This window comes from Pseudophryne corroboree, chromosome 7 (assembly GCF_028390025.1).
Source record: "Pseudophryne corroboree isolate aPseCor3 chromosome 7, aPseCor3.hap2, whole genome shotgun sequence".
In the NCBI taxonomy this organism is placed as follows: domain Eukaryota; kingdom Metazoa; phylum Chordata; class Amphibia; order Anura; family Myobatrachidae; genus Pseudophryne; species Pseudophryne corroboree.
In genome coordinates, this window is record NC_086450.1 from 281,125,206 (window position 1) to 281,143,231 (window position 18,026).

The window sequence follows — 18,026 nt, forward strand, 5'->3', positions numbered from 1 at the left end:
TGAGCGGGTTCGGTTTCTCGGAAACCGAACCCCCCCGAACTTCACCCTTTTTACACGGGTCCGAGCCATACTCGGATTCTCCCGTATGGCACGGGTAACCCGAGCGCGCCCGAACGTTATCATCTCGCTGTCGGATTCTCGCGAGATTCGGATTCTGTATAAGCAGCCGCGCGTCGCCGCCATTTTCACTCGTGCATTGGAAATGTTAGGGAGAGGACGTGGCTGGCGTCCTCTCCGTTTATGTTGAACTTGATTGTGCTGTGCACTATTGCTTAATTGTGGGGAGGGCTGGGGAGCAGCTGTATAATATAGGAGGAGTACAGTGCAGAGTTTTGCTGATCAGTGACCACCAGTTATCCGTTCTCTGCCTGAAAAAAACGCTCCATATCTGTGCTCAGTGTGCTGCATATATCTGTGCTCACACTGCTTAATTGTGGGGACTGGGGAGCAGCTGTATTATAAAGCATGAGTACAGTGCAGAGTTTTGCTGACAGTGACCACGAGTATACGTTGTCTGCCTGAAAAACACTCCATATCTGTGCTCAGTGTGCTGCTTTATTGTGGGGACTGGGGACCACCAGTATAATATTATATAGGAGGAGTACAGTGCAGAGTTTTGCTGACCAGTGACCACCAGTATATAATATATAGCATTACGGTACAGTAGGCCACTGCTGTACCTACCTCTGTGTCGTCATTAAGTATACTATCCATCTACATTCTATACCTGTGGTGCATTTTAGTTTTGCAGTTTGCTGACACAGTGACCACCATTATACTATATATAGCAGTACGGAAGGCCACTGCTGTACCTACCTCTGTGTCGTCATTAAGTATACTATCCATCTACATTCTATACCTGTGGTGCATTTTAGTTTTGCAGTTTGCTGACACAGTGACCACCAGTATACTATATATAGCAGTACGGAAGGCCACTGCTGTACCTACCTCTGTGTCGTCATTAAGTATACTATCCATCTACATTCTATACCTGTGGTGCATTTTAGTTTTGCAGTTTGCTGACACAGTAACCACCAGTATACTATATATAGCAGTACGGTATGGAAGGCCACTGCTGTACCTACCTCTGTGTCGTTATTAAGTATACTATCCATCTACATTCTATACCTGTGGCGCATTTTAGTTTTGCAGTTTGCTGACACAGTGACCACCAGTATACTATATATAGCAATACGGTACGGAAGGCCACTGCTGTACCTACCTCTGTGTCGTCATTAAGTATACTATCCATCTACATTCTATACCTGTTGTGCATTTTAGTTTTGCAGTTTGCTGACACAGTGACCACCAGTATACTATATATAGCAGTACGGTACGGAAGGCCACTGCTGTACCTACCTCTGTGTCGTCATTAAGTATACTATCCATCTACATTCTATACCTGTGGTGCATTTAATTTTGCAGTTTGCTGACACAGTGACCACCAGTATACTATATATAGCAGTACGGAAGGCCACTGCTGTACCTACCTCTGTGTCGTCATTAAGTATACTATCCATCTACATTCTATACCTGTGGTGCATTTTAGTTTTGCAGTTTGCTGACACAGTGACCACCAGTATATATAGCAGTACGGTATGGAAGGCCACTGCTCTACCTACCTCTGTGTCGTCAAGTATACTATCCATCCATACCTGTGGTGCATTTCAGTTGTGCGCAGTATATATAGTAGTAGGCCATTGCTATTGATACTGGCATATAATTCCACACATTAAAATGGAGAACAAAAATGTGGAGGTTAAAATAGGGAAAGATCAAGATCCACTTCCACCTCGTGCTGAAGCTGCTGCAACTAGTCATGGCCGAGACGATGAAATGCCATCAACGTCGTCTGCCAAGGCCGATGCCCAATGTCATAGTAGAGAGCATGTAAAATCCAAAAAACAAAAGTTCAGTAAAATGACCCAAAAATCAAAATTAAAAGCGTCTGAGGAGAAGCGTAAACTTGCCAATATGCCATTTACGACACAGAGTGGCAAGGAACGGCTGAGGCCCTGGCCTATGTTCATGGCTAGTGGTTCAGCTTCACATGAGGATGGAAGCACTCATCCCCTCGCTAGAAAAATTAAAAGACTTAAGCTGGCAAAAGCACAGCAAAGAACTGTGCGTTCTTCTAAATCACAAATACCCAAGGAGAGTCCAATTGTGTCAGTTGCGATGCCTGACCTTCCCAACACTGGACGGGAAGAGCTTGCGCCTTCCACCATTTGCACGCCCCCTGCAAGTGCTGGAAGGAGCACCCGCAGTCCAGTTCCTGATAGTCAAATTGAAGATGTCACTGTTGAAGTACACCAGGATGAGGATATGGGTGTTGCTGGCGCTGGGGAGGAAATTGACAAGGAGGATTCTGATGGCGAGGTGGTTTGTTTAAGTCAGGCACCCGGGGAGACACCTGTTGTCCGTGGGACGAATATGGCCATTGACATGCCTGGTCAAAATACAAAAAAAATCAGCTCTTCGGTGTGGAATTATTTCAACACAAATGCGGACAACAGGTGTCAAGCCGTGTGTTGCCTTTGTCAAGCTGTAATAAGTAGAGGTAAGGACATTAACCACCTCGGAACATCCTCCCTTATAAGTCACCTGCAGCGCATTCATCATAAGTCAGTGACAAGTTCAAAAACTTTGGGTGACAGCGGAAGCAGTCCACTGACCACTAAATCCCTTCCTCTTGTAACCAAGCTCCTGCAAACCACACCACCAACTCCCTCAGTGTCAATTTCCTCCTTACCCAGGAAAGCCAATAGTCCTGCAGGCCATGTCACTGGCAAGTCTGACGAGTCCTCCTCTCCTGCCTGGGATTCCTCCGATGCATCCTTGAGTGTAACGCCTACTGCTGCTGGCGCTGCTGTTGTAGCTGCTGGGAGTCGATCGTCATCCCAGAGGGGAAGTCGGAAGACCACTTGTACTACTTCCAGTAAGCAATTGACTGTCCAACAGTCCTTTGCGAGGAAGATGAAATATCACAGCAGTCATCCTGCTGCAAAGCAGATAACTCAGGCCTTGGCAGCCTGGGCGGTGAGAAACGTGGTTCCGGTATCCACCGTTAATTCAGAGCCAACTAGAGACTTGATTGAGGTACTGTGACCCCGGTACCAAATACCATCTAGGTTCCATTTCTCTAGGCAGGCGATACCGAAAATGTACACAGACCTCAGAAAAAGACTCACCAGTGTCCTAAAAAATGCAGTTGTACCCAATGTCCACTTAACCACGGACATGTGGACAAGTGGAGCAGGGCAGACTCAGGACTATATGACTGTGACAGCCCACTGGGTAGATGTATTGCCTCCCGCAGCAAGAACAGCAGCGGCGGCACCAGTAGCAGCATCTCGCAAACGCCAACTCGTTCCTAGGCAGGCTACGCTTTGTATCACCGCTTTCCAGAATAGGCACACAGCTGACAACCTCTTACGGAAACTGAGGAAGATCATCGCAGAATGGCTTACCCCAATTGGACTCTCCTGGGGATTTGTGACATCGGACAACGCCAGCAATATTGTGCGTGCATTACATCTGGGCAAATTCCAGCACGTCCCATGTTTTGCACATACATTGAATTTGGTGGTGCAGAATTATTTAAAAAACGACAGGGGCGTGCAAGAGATGCTGTCGGTGGCCCGAAGAATTGCGGGCCACTTTCGGCATTCAGCCACCGCGTACAGAAGACTGGAGCACGACCAAACATTCCTGAACCTGCCCTGCCATCATCTGAAGCAAGAGGTGGTAACGAGGTGGAATTCAACCCTCTATATGCTTCAGAGGATGGAGGAGCAGCAAAAGGCCATTCAAGCCTATACATCTGCCCACGATATAGGCAAAGGAGGGGGAATGCACCCGACTCAAGCGCAGTGGAGAATGATTTCAACGTTGTGCAAGGTTCTGCAACCCTTTGAACTTGCCACACGTGAAGTCAGTTCAGACACTGCCAGCCTGAGTCAGGTCATTCCCCTCATCAGGCTTTTGCAGAAGAAGCTGGAGACATTGAAGGAGGAGCTAAAACAGAGCGATTCCGCTGGGCATGTGGGACTTGTGGATGGAGCCCTTAATTCGCTTAACCAGGATTCACGGGTGGTCAATCTGTTGAAATCAGAGCACTACATTTTGGCCACCGTGCTCGATCCTAGATTTAAAACCTACGTTGTATCTCTCTTTCCGGCAGACACAAGTCTGCAGAGGTTCAAAGACTTGCTGGTGAGAAAATTGTCAAGTCAAGCGGAACGTGACCCGTCAACATCTCCTCCTTCACATTCTCCCGCAACTGGGGGTGCGAGGAAAAGGCTAAGAATTCCGAGCCCACCCGCTGGCGGTGATGCAGGGCAGTCTGGAGCGAGTGCTGACATCTGGTCCGGACTGAAGGACCTGCCAACGATTACTGACATGTCGTCTACTGTCACTTCATATGATTCTCTCACCATTGAAAGAATGGTGGAGGATTATATGAGTGACCGCATCCAAGTAGGCACGTCAGAAAGTCCGTACGTATACTGGCAGGAAAAAGAGGCAATTTGGAGGCCCTTGCACAAACTGGCTTTATTCTACCTAAGTTGCCCTCCCTCCAGCGTGTACTCCGAATAAGTGTTTAGTGCAGCCGCTCACCTTGTCAGCAATCGGCGTACGAGGTTACTTCCAGAAAATGTGGAGAAGATGATGTTCATCAAAATGAATTATAATCAATTCCTCCGTAGAGACATTCACCAGCAGCAATTGCCTCCACAAAGTACACAGGGACCTGAGATGGTGGATTCCAGTGGGGACGAATTAATAATCTGTGAGGAGGGGGATGTACACAGTGAAATGGGTGAGGAATCGGAGGATGATGATGAGGTGGACATCTTGCCTCTGTAGAGCCAGTTTGTGCAAGGAGAGATTGATTGCTTCTTTTTTTGGTGGGGGCCCAAACCAACCAGTCATTTCAGTCACAGTCGTGTGGCAGACCCTGTCGCTGAAATGATGGGTTCGTTAAAGTGTGCATGTCCTGTTTATACAACATAAGGGTGGGTGGGAGGGCCCAAGGACAATTCCATATTGCACCTCTTTTTTCTTTAATTTTTCTTTGCATCATGTGCTGTTTGGGGACAATTTTTTTGAAGTGCCATCCTGCCTGACACTGCAGTGCCACTCCTAGATGGGCCAGGTGTTTGTGTCGGCCACTTGTGTCGCTTAGCTTAGTCACACAGCGACCTTGGTGCGCCTCTTTTTTTCTTTGCATCATGTGCTGTTTGGGGACTATTTTTTTGAAGTGCCATCCTGCCTGACACTGCAGTGCCACTCCTAGATGGGCCAGGTGTTTGTGTCGGCCACTTGTGTCGCTTAGCTTAGTCACACAGCGACCTTGGTGCGCCTCTTTTTTTCTTTGCATCATGTGCTGTTTGGGGACAATTTTTTTGAAGTGCCATCCTGCCTGACACTGCAGTGCCACTCCTAGATGGGCCAGGTGTTTGTGTCGGCCACTTGTGTCGCTTAGCTTAGTCACACAGCGACCTTGGTGCGCCTCTTTTTTTCTTTGCATCATGTGCTGTTTGGGGACAATTTTTTTGAAGTGCCATCCTGCCTGACACTGCAGTGCCACTCCTAGATGGGCCAGGTGTTTGTGTCGGCCACTTGTGTCGCTTAGCTTAGCCATCCAGCGACCTCGGTGCAAATTTTAGGACTAAAAATAATATTGTGAGGTGTTCAGAATAGACTGGAAATGAGTGGAAATTATGGTTATTGAGGTTAATAAAACTATGGGATCAAAATGACCCCCAAATTCTATGATTTAAGCTGTTTTTTTAGGGTTTTTTGTAAAAAACACCCGAATCCAAAACACACCCGAATCAGACAAAAAATTTTCGGTGAAGTTTTGCCAAAACGCGTCCGAATCCAAAACACGGCCGCGGAACCGAATCCAAAACCAAAACACAGAAGAACCCGAAAAATGTCCGGTGCACATCACTAGTTTTGACCCTGTCGGACTTTTGACCGTCGACCATATGGTGTCGACCTAATGACTGTCTATCTTTCAGCTGTCTAACTTGTATAGCACACACGGCTTCAGAGCTAGCTTTCTACTGCCTATTTGCCATATTTCCCATTATATATTTTACCCCATTTCCAGTCTTCTAATCACAAAGGTGGTATACCTTGTTAGTATCATTACCAATTACTGGAAAATAAGAGGAAAATTGGTGTGCCAGTCAAAGTGGAAAAAGAACCTCTCTAAAAGCCTTTCGGAGGAAGAGTGGGAAATAATGTTTCATACATGTTTCAAAGTGTCCTAGTGTATAAACCACTTAGAAATTAGTTTTAAGCTAATTCACAGAGCGTACTTCACTCCAGAGAGGCAACATAAAATTTGCCCATCTATTTCAAAGTTACAGCTATGGAGAGCTGCCTCTGTACCCAGTATAGTCACAATTGAAAATAAAGACTAAAAACATTTAGTAGGGATAGTAGAAATTTAGTAGAAATATAGGGAGGAGCAGGGTTGATCTTCTATATTTAGTAAGGCATGTGTCCTACAGTCACCCAGCTCAGATGCCTATTGTATTTGAGACCAGTACTTGCCATCTTGCCATTTTCTACCATGTTTATTTCTTGATGTGTGGGATCTGATTGGGCTTCAGGTCCGTTATGTAAACTTTCTATTGTTTCCTTTTTTTTCTGCACCCACCCTTGTTATGTTGAAATGTAATAATTGTTAACAAATAAAAGGTAATAGAAGACTACTGCAAAAGTCTGTTCTCAGCAGAATAAGTATACGTACTAAATATGTCCACCTTGTGTTTCTTTTTAAAATATACCCACAAACGTATGATAGCAAAATCAAATTCAAATCACCCAATGTGAGGGCTACTGCATGGCTTTACTCCTCCCAATGTGAAGGCTACTGCACAGCTCTGCTCCTCTCAATGTGAAGGCTACTGCATGGCTCTGCTCCTCCCAATGTGAAGGCTACTGCACAGCTCTGCTCCTCCCAATGTGAAGGCTACTGCACTGCTCTGCTCCTCCCAATGTGAAGGTTACTGCACGGCTTTGCTCCTCCCAATGTGAAGGTTACTGCACAGCTCTGCTCCTCCCAATGTGAAGGCTACTGCACTGCTCTGCTCCTCCCAATGTGAAGGCTACTGCACAGCTCTGCCCCTCCCAACGTGAAGGCTACTGCAAGGTTCTGCTCCTCTCAACGTGAAGGCTACTGCACAGCTCTGCTCCTCCCAATGTGAAGGTTACGGCACGGCTTTGCTCCTCCCAATGTGAAGGTTACTGCACGGCTTTGCTCCTCCCAATGTGAAGGTTACTGCACGGCTTTGCTCCTCCCAATGTGAAGGTTACTGCACGGCTTTGCTCCTCCCAATGTGAAGGTTACTGCACGGCTTTGCTCCTCCCAATGTGAAGGTTACTGCACGGCTTTGCTCCTCCCAATGTGAAGGTTACTGCACAGCTCTGCTCCTCCCAATGTGAAGGCTACTGCACAGCTCTGCCCCTCCCAACGTGAAGGCTACTGCAAGGTTCTGCTCCTCTCAACGTGAAGGCTACTGCACAGCTCTGCTCCTCCCAATGTGAAGGTTACTGCACGGCTTTGCTCCTCCCAATGTGAAGGTTACTGCACGGCTTTGCTCCTCCCAATGTGAAGGTTACTGCACGGCTTTGCTCCTCCCAATGTGAAGGTTACTGCACGGCTTTGCTCCTCCCAATGTGAAGGTTACTGCACGGCTTTGCTCCTCCCAATGTGAAGGTTACTGCACGGCTCTGCTCCTCCCAATGTGAAGGTTACTGCACAGCTCTGCTCCTCCCAATGTGAAGGTTACTCCACAGCTCTGCTCCTCCCAATGTGAAGGCTACTGCACTGCTCTGCTCCTCCCATTGTGAAGGCTACTGCACGTCTCTGCCCCTCCCAACGTGAAGGCTACTGCAAGGTTCTGCTCCTCTCAACGTGAAGGCTACTGCACGGCTCTGCTCCTCCCAATGTGAAGGCTACTGGACGGCTCTGCTCCTCCCAATGTGAAGGCTACTGGACGGCTCTGCTCCTCCCAATGTGAAGGCTACTGCACAGCTCTGCTCCTCCCAATGTGAAGACTACTGCACGGCTTTGCTCCTCCCAATGTGAAGGTTACTGCACAGCTCTGCTCCTCCCAATGTGAAGGCTACTGCACGGCTTTGCTCCTCCCAATGTGAAGGCTACTGCACGGCTTTGCTCCTCCCAATGTGAAGGTTACTGCACGGCTTTGCTCCTCCCAATGTGAAGGTTACTGCACAGCTCTGCTCCTCCCAATGTGAAGGCTACTGGACGGCTCTGCTCCTCCCAATGTGAAGGCTACTGGACGGCTCTGCTCCTCCCAATGTGAAGGCTACTGCACAGCTCTGCTCCTCTCAATGTGAAGACTACTGCACGGCTTTGCTCCTCCCAATGTGAAGGCTACTGCATGGCTTTGCTCCTCCCAATGTGAAGGTTACTGCACGGCTCTGCTCCTCCCAATGTGAAGGTTACTGCACGGCTTTGCTCCTCCCAATGTGAAGGTTACTGCACAGCTCTGCTCCTCCCAATGTGAAGGCTACTGCACGGCTTTGCTCCTCCCAATGTGAAGAATATTTCCTGACTACGGTAGTGTGCCACGATTACTGCACTGAGAGCCACGCCGTATATCACACTATTTGTTCAACATTGCTCCATGTGGCACAACTTCAGTCAATTTTATTGTGTAAACACTGGCAATGGGTAATAGCCTCTAAAACATGGACAGATTTTTAACTCCCAAAATCAGATGCTATATAAATACAGTTACTACAACATAGGCTTGATCATAGGCAAGAAAAGGTTTTGATTTTTTAGCTTACCTTTCGCAGACATGGAATATTTGGTGGAAAATACATGTACTTTACTATAAAATTTAATAAATCATAGATTACTTAGCCTATTACCCAAACCCAAACAGAAGAAGTGCTTACCTCAAATATTTCAAAACCATATATGTCCAGGACTCCCATAACCTTCTTTCTTACTTTACTTTGCGCCTAAAGAAATAATAAAACATTTTTTTTTTTAAATCACAGTATAACATTTAAACCGTGTTTACATCTTTTTTTAATCTGTGTGTCTATTGGCCTAGATTCGAGAATAGAGCATATAATTTGTGTCAGTGGTGCTGATAGAGGCTCCTAAAGAAGCGAAGAACTAGTGCCCATTTAGTAGACAAACAACAAAAACATTTTAGTTCAGAATTCTTTGAGAAGTACTGGGTAGGTGACATGACTGCACATCTATTTAGAAAGCTTATTACAGGTACTGCTGGTGTGTCTGTAGACAGAGAAGGAAAAACTAGCTATCCCTAAATCCACTAAACATACCGATGTCATAGCAGGACCCCAGGCAGTGTTGGACTGGAACATGAAGGGCCTATCGGGGAATGCAGTGGTAGGGGTCCATGCTTAGGGGTGTGGACAGTTACCATGTGGCGAGACCAGCCGACACAGAAGCATGGTACAGCAATTAAAGACCATGTATTTGACCCACTAATAGAGTAACAACGTGTCATTTGAGTGCACTGTCTGGAAACTGACATTATAGGAAAAGGTGGGGCACTCCAAGGATTTTCTCTGTACCCATGTAGGAGAGTCGAAACCTGACCCCAGACCCTTTTGGGACAAAAGAAGCTGCTCTGGCTATTTATTTTCTAAGACTTTACTGTCTACAATGGAGTTTACAATATATTTGTCTTTGAAAGACACATTTATAATCAAAGTGATCTTAGTACCATTGCAAGTTTATAAAATGCCTGCCCAAAATTGTAATCTTTCCATCTTAGAAGTGACTGCTTTACATAGAAGGCTATGCAAGTGAACCCTAGAGAAAGCCTTCATCAGCGATAGCCAACACCGACCATGAGGCTTGGTAAATAGTTTTTATCCCTTTAATAAATTGTCCCAACAGTGTTAACATTATAAGGTATTCGCAAATGGATCAGCAAGATTACTGTGCTATGATGAAGACAGCAACTAAATCACTGAAGAAGTGAGGAAAGAAGATGATGTATGCCGTACCTTTATGCTCTCATTTATTCGGTTGACAATCCAGGAAAACAGTCTGCTGTACATGTTCTTAGCCAGTGCATCTCGTGCGTAGTATGCCTAGAGGAAATACATAGAAGAAACTTCATTAAAAAAATCAAAGAAAGCTATGTGACTACATTTATGCCATCCAAGTCACTTGCCTGCAGTATTGTATTATCTATTACTTATATGGTGCCATAAGAGCTCAGTAGCACCAAACATTGGAGTAAAATGCATTATTATAAAGCTACAATCCCTCATGTATAAAATCTGCAAATAATTACTACAACATGACATATTATCTTTGTGTATAGTAAACTTTGACAACAGTAAATAGCACTGTTGCTTATTTAAATAGCAACCCGACCACACCTGTGGGGGGGATGCCCGGACCATCTGCTCTGGTGGTCCTCTGCTCTGCTGTTCAGAGCAAGGACCCAACAGTGAAGGCAGTTTTTGGCTCTCAGTTTCACTGTGATGAAACTGGTCAAATACTGGGGACCACAAAGTTTTATTTCAGATCAATACACAGGCTGCATGTTTATCTATGGACATGTTTTGGTATCCATCCACACCCACCTAATCATCAAAAAACTCTTAACCATTTAGTGCAATTTGATACGATAACACAAACGTTTGGGTTTAAAAATAATGATCTAAAACAATTTCACTGGTTAATAACTAACCTGAGCTACGTTGAGAGTTGTGGAGACTTTTTCTTGCTTGGCTTCCACTGTCCGGAAACTGAACGCGCGTTCTAGCACACTTTGATCAATGCCCGTGAGCTCACAGATTTCCTTCAGCTCTGTAAGTTAAGGTTTATAAATAAATAAATGATAAATCACTTAGCATGAACAAAGTTTGTTCCTAATGAACTGGAATAAACTTTAAATTAGAATGACAAAATGAAAAGATTGCAGCATAAACTTTGGATGTGCTTACTGCATATAACAGGATTTGTAAGCTTTGTCCCTTACACAGTAATTTACATTATCTACTATTGCACATAAAATAGTAAAAGGAACAAGAAAATTATTTAATAGATTGGGGATAGTAGGATAATGTCATGCAAACTGAAACAAAGAATTCTGTCCATAATGTACGTATAGGGAAATAATGAAGTGAACTAGTCAGAACACATCAAAAGGAAGTGACTACAATAATTTAGTAACACAGCACATTATTCACATAAAACAGTTTCATGCACTGAGGTTTTACCTAATCATTTTCAGTTGTGGATATACTTAGAAAAACACGTAGCAACGTGTAAATATACACGTTATGTAGGCAGAAATGTTCTATATTTACAAGTGCAGTTTTTTTTTTAGGAGGTGGCCAAGTCACATTGTGTACAAGGAACTCACTGATATTCCTTTCAGACATCCTCCAAAATCCTGGGTTTTTGCACATGAGCGCGCATCATCCCGGGATTTTGGCATGTCTGAAAGGTCCCAACCCTGCAATTGACCAGGGTGTTTCCTAGGACTTAAGTGCCAGGTAGACATCGGCTTAGGTCTGAAAGGTGCGACCCGGAAATTTGCTCCTAGCTCGCACCTACAAGCCTCTGATTGGCGTTGGACCGACTGGAAGGGGCGGGGCTGCCTGGAGGGGCGTGTGCCAGCTGCTGTAGTCCATGCTGCAGTGAGTTGCAGAAACAGCCTAAAAACAGAGAGGCGGCCTGTTGTGGGGAGTGTGAGAATTTGGCATGTGTGTGCATATTATATGTATGTGTATGTTTGAGTGTGACATGTGTATGTGTAAGATGTGTGTGTAAGATATGTACGAGTGGGACGTCTGTATGTGAGTGTGTGACATGAGAGTAGCATGGTCTGTTTTGGCTGCCAGGGCAGACCAGGCTTATGTCTGAAAGGGGTTGACCCGGGAGTTTCCCAGGTCTCAGGTTTAGTGTGAAAGGGGGTCCCAGCAAAAACCTGGGATTTTTCAGAGGTGAAAAACCCGGGACTGAGCAGAGAAATTCCCGGGTCGTATGTCTGAAAGGGGTATAAGCAATTTCAGTAGACGAGATCATCTCAGTGCTTTTAATTACATTTTTATAACGTATAAAGACTTTATGTATTCAATATTACATAATAAGAAATTTTGGTTTGTGTTCTACATTATTTTAATTTGTAATCCACAAACAAAAGGTGTTTTCTCATGCAGCGAATGAGAAGATATGCAAACATTTTGGGACAGAGTCCTGTTGGAGAAAGAGTGCTATATAAATAAAATTATTATTATTATTAACAATGAGTGATATTCTTGTTATCACGTGAATGTTAAATGATGCTCCAGCCAATCGTCTCCTAAGTGTAATTTTTCAAACATATGGAAGTTAGTAACTGATTGGCTGAAGCACAATTCGTAACAAGTGATAACAGGAATATCACTTGTTAAATCCCGTCAACTTCCATTTTTCTGTGGTGCATGAACAGTTGTGTAAGATAGATGCTTTGTACACTAGTGCTATTACGGCTAGGAACCCATTAGCATTCAGAACCCACAATTTCTCCTGTATTATACTGGAGCGATGAAGCTCTAAAATGTATTCCATCAAAGTGGCTGTATGGGGAAGGTGTTTCTTGATCTCGTCAATGATTTGGTAGATGGACGGATTGCGAGCAGGACCTTCTAACCGCTTCATCTGTCTGTATTTCACTAGTCTCAATTTTAACTTTTTTGTTTACATTGTGAAGCACACACTGTATGTTGGAGCGATAAAAATAAATTTGAAAAACTAAATAAAATGCTAACATTCAAAGTGCTATTCTGACACCGCCCCTACGATTAACAGTTGTGTCTGTAGTAATGACGGCCTGCCAAGTTATTTTTTACTTTGTAGTGTCGACTCCTAAAATATTTATTTTTATATAAATATATTTTATTATGTTTTATATATTGTTAAAGTTGTCAAATTGTTATTGTTAAAGTTTTATATAGGTTTTGTTTTTTTGAGTAGCACATATACATGAGCATCAAGAAAGGGGGGCCTGCTAAGAAGTCGCAACCAATCCCAATATGACATGACCACACTTACCTCAGCATATAAAGTGGGCCTCCACACTCCGGCCGCCACCTCTTCTGAGGCACAAAATAGCTTGACATACAAGATGTGTCATCTTGCCTCAACACGTAGTGAGTGAGCCGCCAGGTCCTGGACAACTCTGCTAGCATTGGGCGATTTGTGATTTTACCGAAAATGCGTCTTAGATGCAACACGATGTGGCTAGGACGAACCAGGAGACTGTGCTAATTTGATAGAACTTGGTATGGAAAAAACCACAGCAGCAGCATCGTAGCAATTTGAATGTAGATTCAGAGACTGAGTTGCACACAGAGATATAAGTATTGCATATCAAATTAAGCAGCACAGTCTCCTGGGTGCATCTTAGCTGCATTTTTGGCAAATAAGATGCAAAATAGACGCCGGATTCTACCAGAGTCTCATGGGACCTGGCGTGCCAAGAGGGGCTGTTATGCATGACGGCAGCATAGATTACGTTTTCAAAATGTATTTACATGTACTGTAGGTACAGATGTGTTACATCTAACCTCCCTGCCCTTTAAACAGCCCGTTGCAGCACAGAGCATCTTTTTGAGCGACTTTTTACATTAAAATATATCTTATTTGCAAAACAATGCGACATCACTTCCGCCTTGGAATCAAGAAATTGAACACCGATAACGGTGTTTTACATTTTGATTAATTAGGAAGCCCTTTATAAGGACAAGTTATAGACATTTACCACACTTCTGACAAAGGACTCGGTAAGGTCCGAAACGCGTAAATTGTGGTCTCTGTGACTTCTTGTTGTTGGACATCCGCTGGCGCTGTATTATCACCCCGGAGGAGTGACTCCAGATTCCAGAGCTGTTACTGCTGGTACCACACTGAAACACCTGTAGGACACCGTGAGATATATGCAGTGTAGTCCTATGTTTGCCAATGAGGATACTTTATATGTGATTTTTAACTTTTTGTTTTGTAAGTGAAATCTGTATTAAACCCATTTGTTTTTTGAAAACTACTGCACTATTATTATCATTCTTTGTGATTGTGCCTCCACTGCTGGAAAATGCATATGTGAGGGAAGCACAGTTCTCGTTTCAGATTCTTCATCTAAAGGACGTTACTTGTTCTCATTCTTATCTATGAGATATCCAAAAGAGATGTTGGATTATTCAAACGAATATTAAAAAGCACAGTATTATATTTATTTATTTTTCTATCTATGTATGTGGTTCGTGTTGTGTGCACCCATATGAATTACCGTTATCACTGTGGTGTATTATTCTTTACATGTTTAAACAAGGAAGCGCAGGATTGAACACAATTCCATATTGCTATTTAAAATATGTGGCATACCTATACTCTGTGTGCGATGGCGGCAGTATCTGCATATGAAATGCAGAAATTCCTAGAAAACAAAGCATAGTGTAGCATTTTCTATGCAGATACAGACACTGTCGTACACAGAATATAGGCTAGCCGCATATCATTTTAATCAGCAGAGTCTGCGTGTGCATATTATTTGCATCGTTTTGTGAATAAAACGCTTAGCAATGCGAAAAAGATGATTTTTCTGCAAAAAAGCTACCCGATGCTAATGGAGTTGCATGGGACCTGTTAACTCACTCACGCCCGGCATCTCACGCTGCGTGGTGTATTAAGGCAAGATGTATGAAGACAGATCTGTAGGTAGATATCAAGCTGCGATCCAGCATCAATGAAACATTTGGTTATAATTAGGTTAAAATAGATGGCTAATCTCTTAATGGGAACTGGAGTTGTGGGATTATATACATTATTTTCTTGATACAGGTTTATCTTTAATGGGATGCACACGAGAATTAGTAAAAACTGAAGTACTGAAATACACACGTAGTATATTTCTTTAATGCTATTAATTATATATGATAAATCAATGGCTCAGTGACCAAGAGCTGAATCACCTGTAAGACACTTTGTAAAGACTCAATTCCCAGACCTGCCAGTGCCATATTCAGCAACTGGAATGCATGGGAGTGTCTAGTAAGGACAGCAAGTCACCAACATATCTATATGACAAAGCATGACAATAAAGGAAGTGCTCTGCAAGAACCAACATGCACTTTCTTTCTCCATTTCTTAATCAAAATCTAACCAAAAGGACATGTTGAAGCTTTAAACATTCTATCCTCTGGCTATACTATTGTCTGTGGTCATGATGTGGCCACTTTGAATATGAATAGCTGACAACTACACCCAATTAACTTTTCAGCAAACAAAGGAGCTTGTTTAAAAAACAACAAAAACATTAACTGTGCCTCTTTTAAAACTACAATTTGTTCCACAGGAAGTTCAGCCTTTAAGCTATAATTTTAAGTTACCGGGTCACTTAATAAAAACAAAGTCTACTTGTTTAAAAGATATTTTTTTTGTTTAATTATTAAATGGTCTATGTGTTATATAGCTCATACAGAGATCTTACCATTTTTATCCTTAATTTTACTTTCATCCTGGCCATTGACACGGGATTCTGGCTTAAACTCAATGTTTCCCAATTTTAACACTGCAGCTACAACCTCCAAGACGGACTGTGTTTCATGTTCCAAAAAGCCTACAATCTGCATAGCATTCTGGGAAAAGACAAATTCAATTATATGAAGTGTCATATGAATATTAAAATGAGCATAGATATAAAACCATTTCAATATAGACGTCTAAAGATTCAATATACTTCACATATACAATAATTGCTTTATTCAGGTCCTACATAGTACAGATACAAAATAATCATCAAGATTCTTTATGTGACAATAAGACAGTCAACAACTCTAATGCAACGATTCAATATAATATTTCTAAGATGCAGGGCCGGTGTGAAGCGGTAGGTGGGGTTGGCATTGCAGGATGGCACCTGGCTACGACCTGACATTGAGTTACAGCTCAAACAGGCAGAAGCAGCAGCAGAGACAGGCCATTGGGCTTTGTGCAGAGGTCATGTCAGGAGAGCCAGTGTTCTGTCCAATGGGAGGACGTGCTGCTCATCTGTTGCCCCGGAAGGGGTGGCCTGGTGAGACAGAGATAGTCACGCTGCTGCAGACAGTGGCTGAGAGTGACTGTGTGACAGCACCATGCGTCGCAGAGCAACTTGTCCACTAGCTCACTTCTCCACTCTTTTCACTGCTTCATGAATAGACCTCATAGTTACTTTCATACTCTGAATACAGTAAGTGCAGGGGCTTATTTTATTAATTTCTGAAAGGACTCTACTTATTTCTAGTTCTATTTAAAATAATTAAAAATAAGAAAAACATATGGAAGTACTGTGTACGGCTGAGCACCACCAGAAAAAAGCACTGTCTATAACTATTATATAAACACGCACCAGTCAAGTTCCTAAAGTCTCCACAGCTGCAACACTACCACCACTGATTGTATAATATTCCATACTGTATTTCCTACAACTGTCAAAGCCCACCATTCATATAGTAAATACTACCAACTCATCTCTCTCATCTACATAATAGTTCCTATCATTAATAAAATAATATAGTAACATCAATAAACTAATAAAGAAAAAATATCTTCTCAGCATCACATGGGATTGGCGTATCATTGCAGGGGGACCTGTCAAAATGTTGCTATGGAGCACGGCAATTGACTCTTACACCACTGCCACTGGACCATGTAAGATTCCTAAGATCCCGTTGGATCTGGGGAGCAGTACTCCCCCGTATACAGTAGAAAGGACACCACAATTTTACATCTTTGTATACACCCACTAATGTAAAAATGTTAAGTTTTGGTGGAGATATTCACATTGCATATACCATACTCACAACCTGAAACCGCATGTAATGGAAGATTCCTTCTCTTACCCTGACAGTTCTGAAGTTGGATGCATCGTCTACACCATTCACTTTGGCAGAATCCAAGCTTAGATAGTTATATTTGCTGAAATCTCGTTCCAGTTTCAGTTTACCTGGAAAAGTTATAGGGACGGTTATCTGGATTTATATTTTATACAGTATACAAAGCAATGAAAATGTGTTAAGTGTATAAATGTAAAAGAAAATTGGTTTGGAGCATATTCTATTTTATTTAAATAAGAGCTGTTTTCATAATCCCTACAATCCTTACTTAGAAGGTCCTCAGAGGCTCCAGACAACATCTGATAAAAGATATGGAAATTCCGTTCACCTCTTGGCTGTTTGACAACTCTGGACTTCTCTAGGAGATCTAGACAGAAAGCACATTAAGTTCTATTACCAATATGTTACACTAAAAAAAAATTACTTGCTTAAAGAAGAGCAAAGCTAAAAAAGTAAACGATAAACAGTTTACGTAAAGTACACCAATTCTCGCTTTACTTTACTCCGCAATTATATAAGAAATTAAAGTGTCATGAAGAATTTTCTCAAGACCTTGTAACCAAAAAAAAAAGGAAACAGAATTCCAATGTAATGCAAATAGTAAGTATGGCAACAATCTAGAAAGCCAATAATGCTTGATTTACCACTAGCCATGTCCCTGTTTATGGATTTACTACCTTGTACAAGGCATTGTTACCTAGGCAACTGCAAGCCTTTCTTTCACATTCTGGATTCTGAACTGCCCTGCCCAGAGTGATGCAATATTTAAAAGTAGAAGTCATATTAAGTAAAAACAACAGTTGATCAGATACTGTATATTGTTTTGTTTAGGAATTATGGCTTCATATATATATACACAACAAATAGATTTCTTTTTTATATTTGAAATTAAATAAAATGTACTACAGATAAGTTTGTGTACATCTAATGTCAATATGCCACACAGTACAAGATGCCTGGTGCGAGTAAACTGTCAGGTGCAACCCATCACTGCAACCTTCTCATTGCAACCGCTGTAAGGTGGTTATCTCTGCATTTGCACAGTGCACTTAGATTAATGCATAGCTGGACAAATGGGATTTTGGTACTCACAATAAATCCTTTTCTCGGAGTCCATA

The 18,026-nt window shown here is 42.8% G+C and overlaps 1 protein-coding gene across 4 annotated transcripts in view; it reads right to left on the reverse strand.

The window, feature by feature from the left end:
- MYO1B (myosin IB) overlaps positions 1–18,026 on the reverse strand; it is a 518,726-nt gene that overhangs the window by 154,949 nt on the left and 345,751 nt on the right. For all 4 annotated transcript variants that reach the window (XM_063934156.1, XM_063934153.1, XM_063934155.1 and 1 more), the window contains exons 8-13: positions 17,177–17,275; positions 16,915–17,018; positions 15,522–15,669; positions 10,737–10,855; positions 10,042–10,128; positions 8,950–9,015 (exon numbers count right to left, since the gene is read on the reverse strand). In XM_063934156.1, coding sequence (XP_063790226.1) covers positions 8,950–9,015; positions 10,042–10,128; positions 10,737–10,855; positions 15,522–15,669; positions 16,915–17,018; positions 17,177–17,275 — 623 coding nt within the window. The remainder of the gene's footprint in view (positions 1–8,949; positions 9,016–10,041; positions 10,129–10,736; positions 10,856–15,521; positions 15,670–16,914; positions 17,019–17,176; positions 17,276–18,026) is intronic.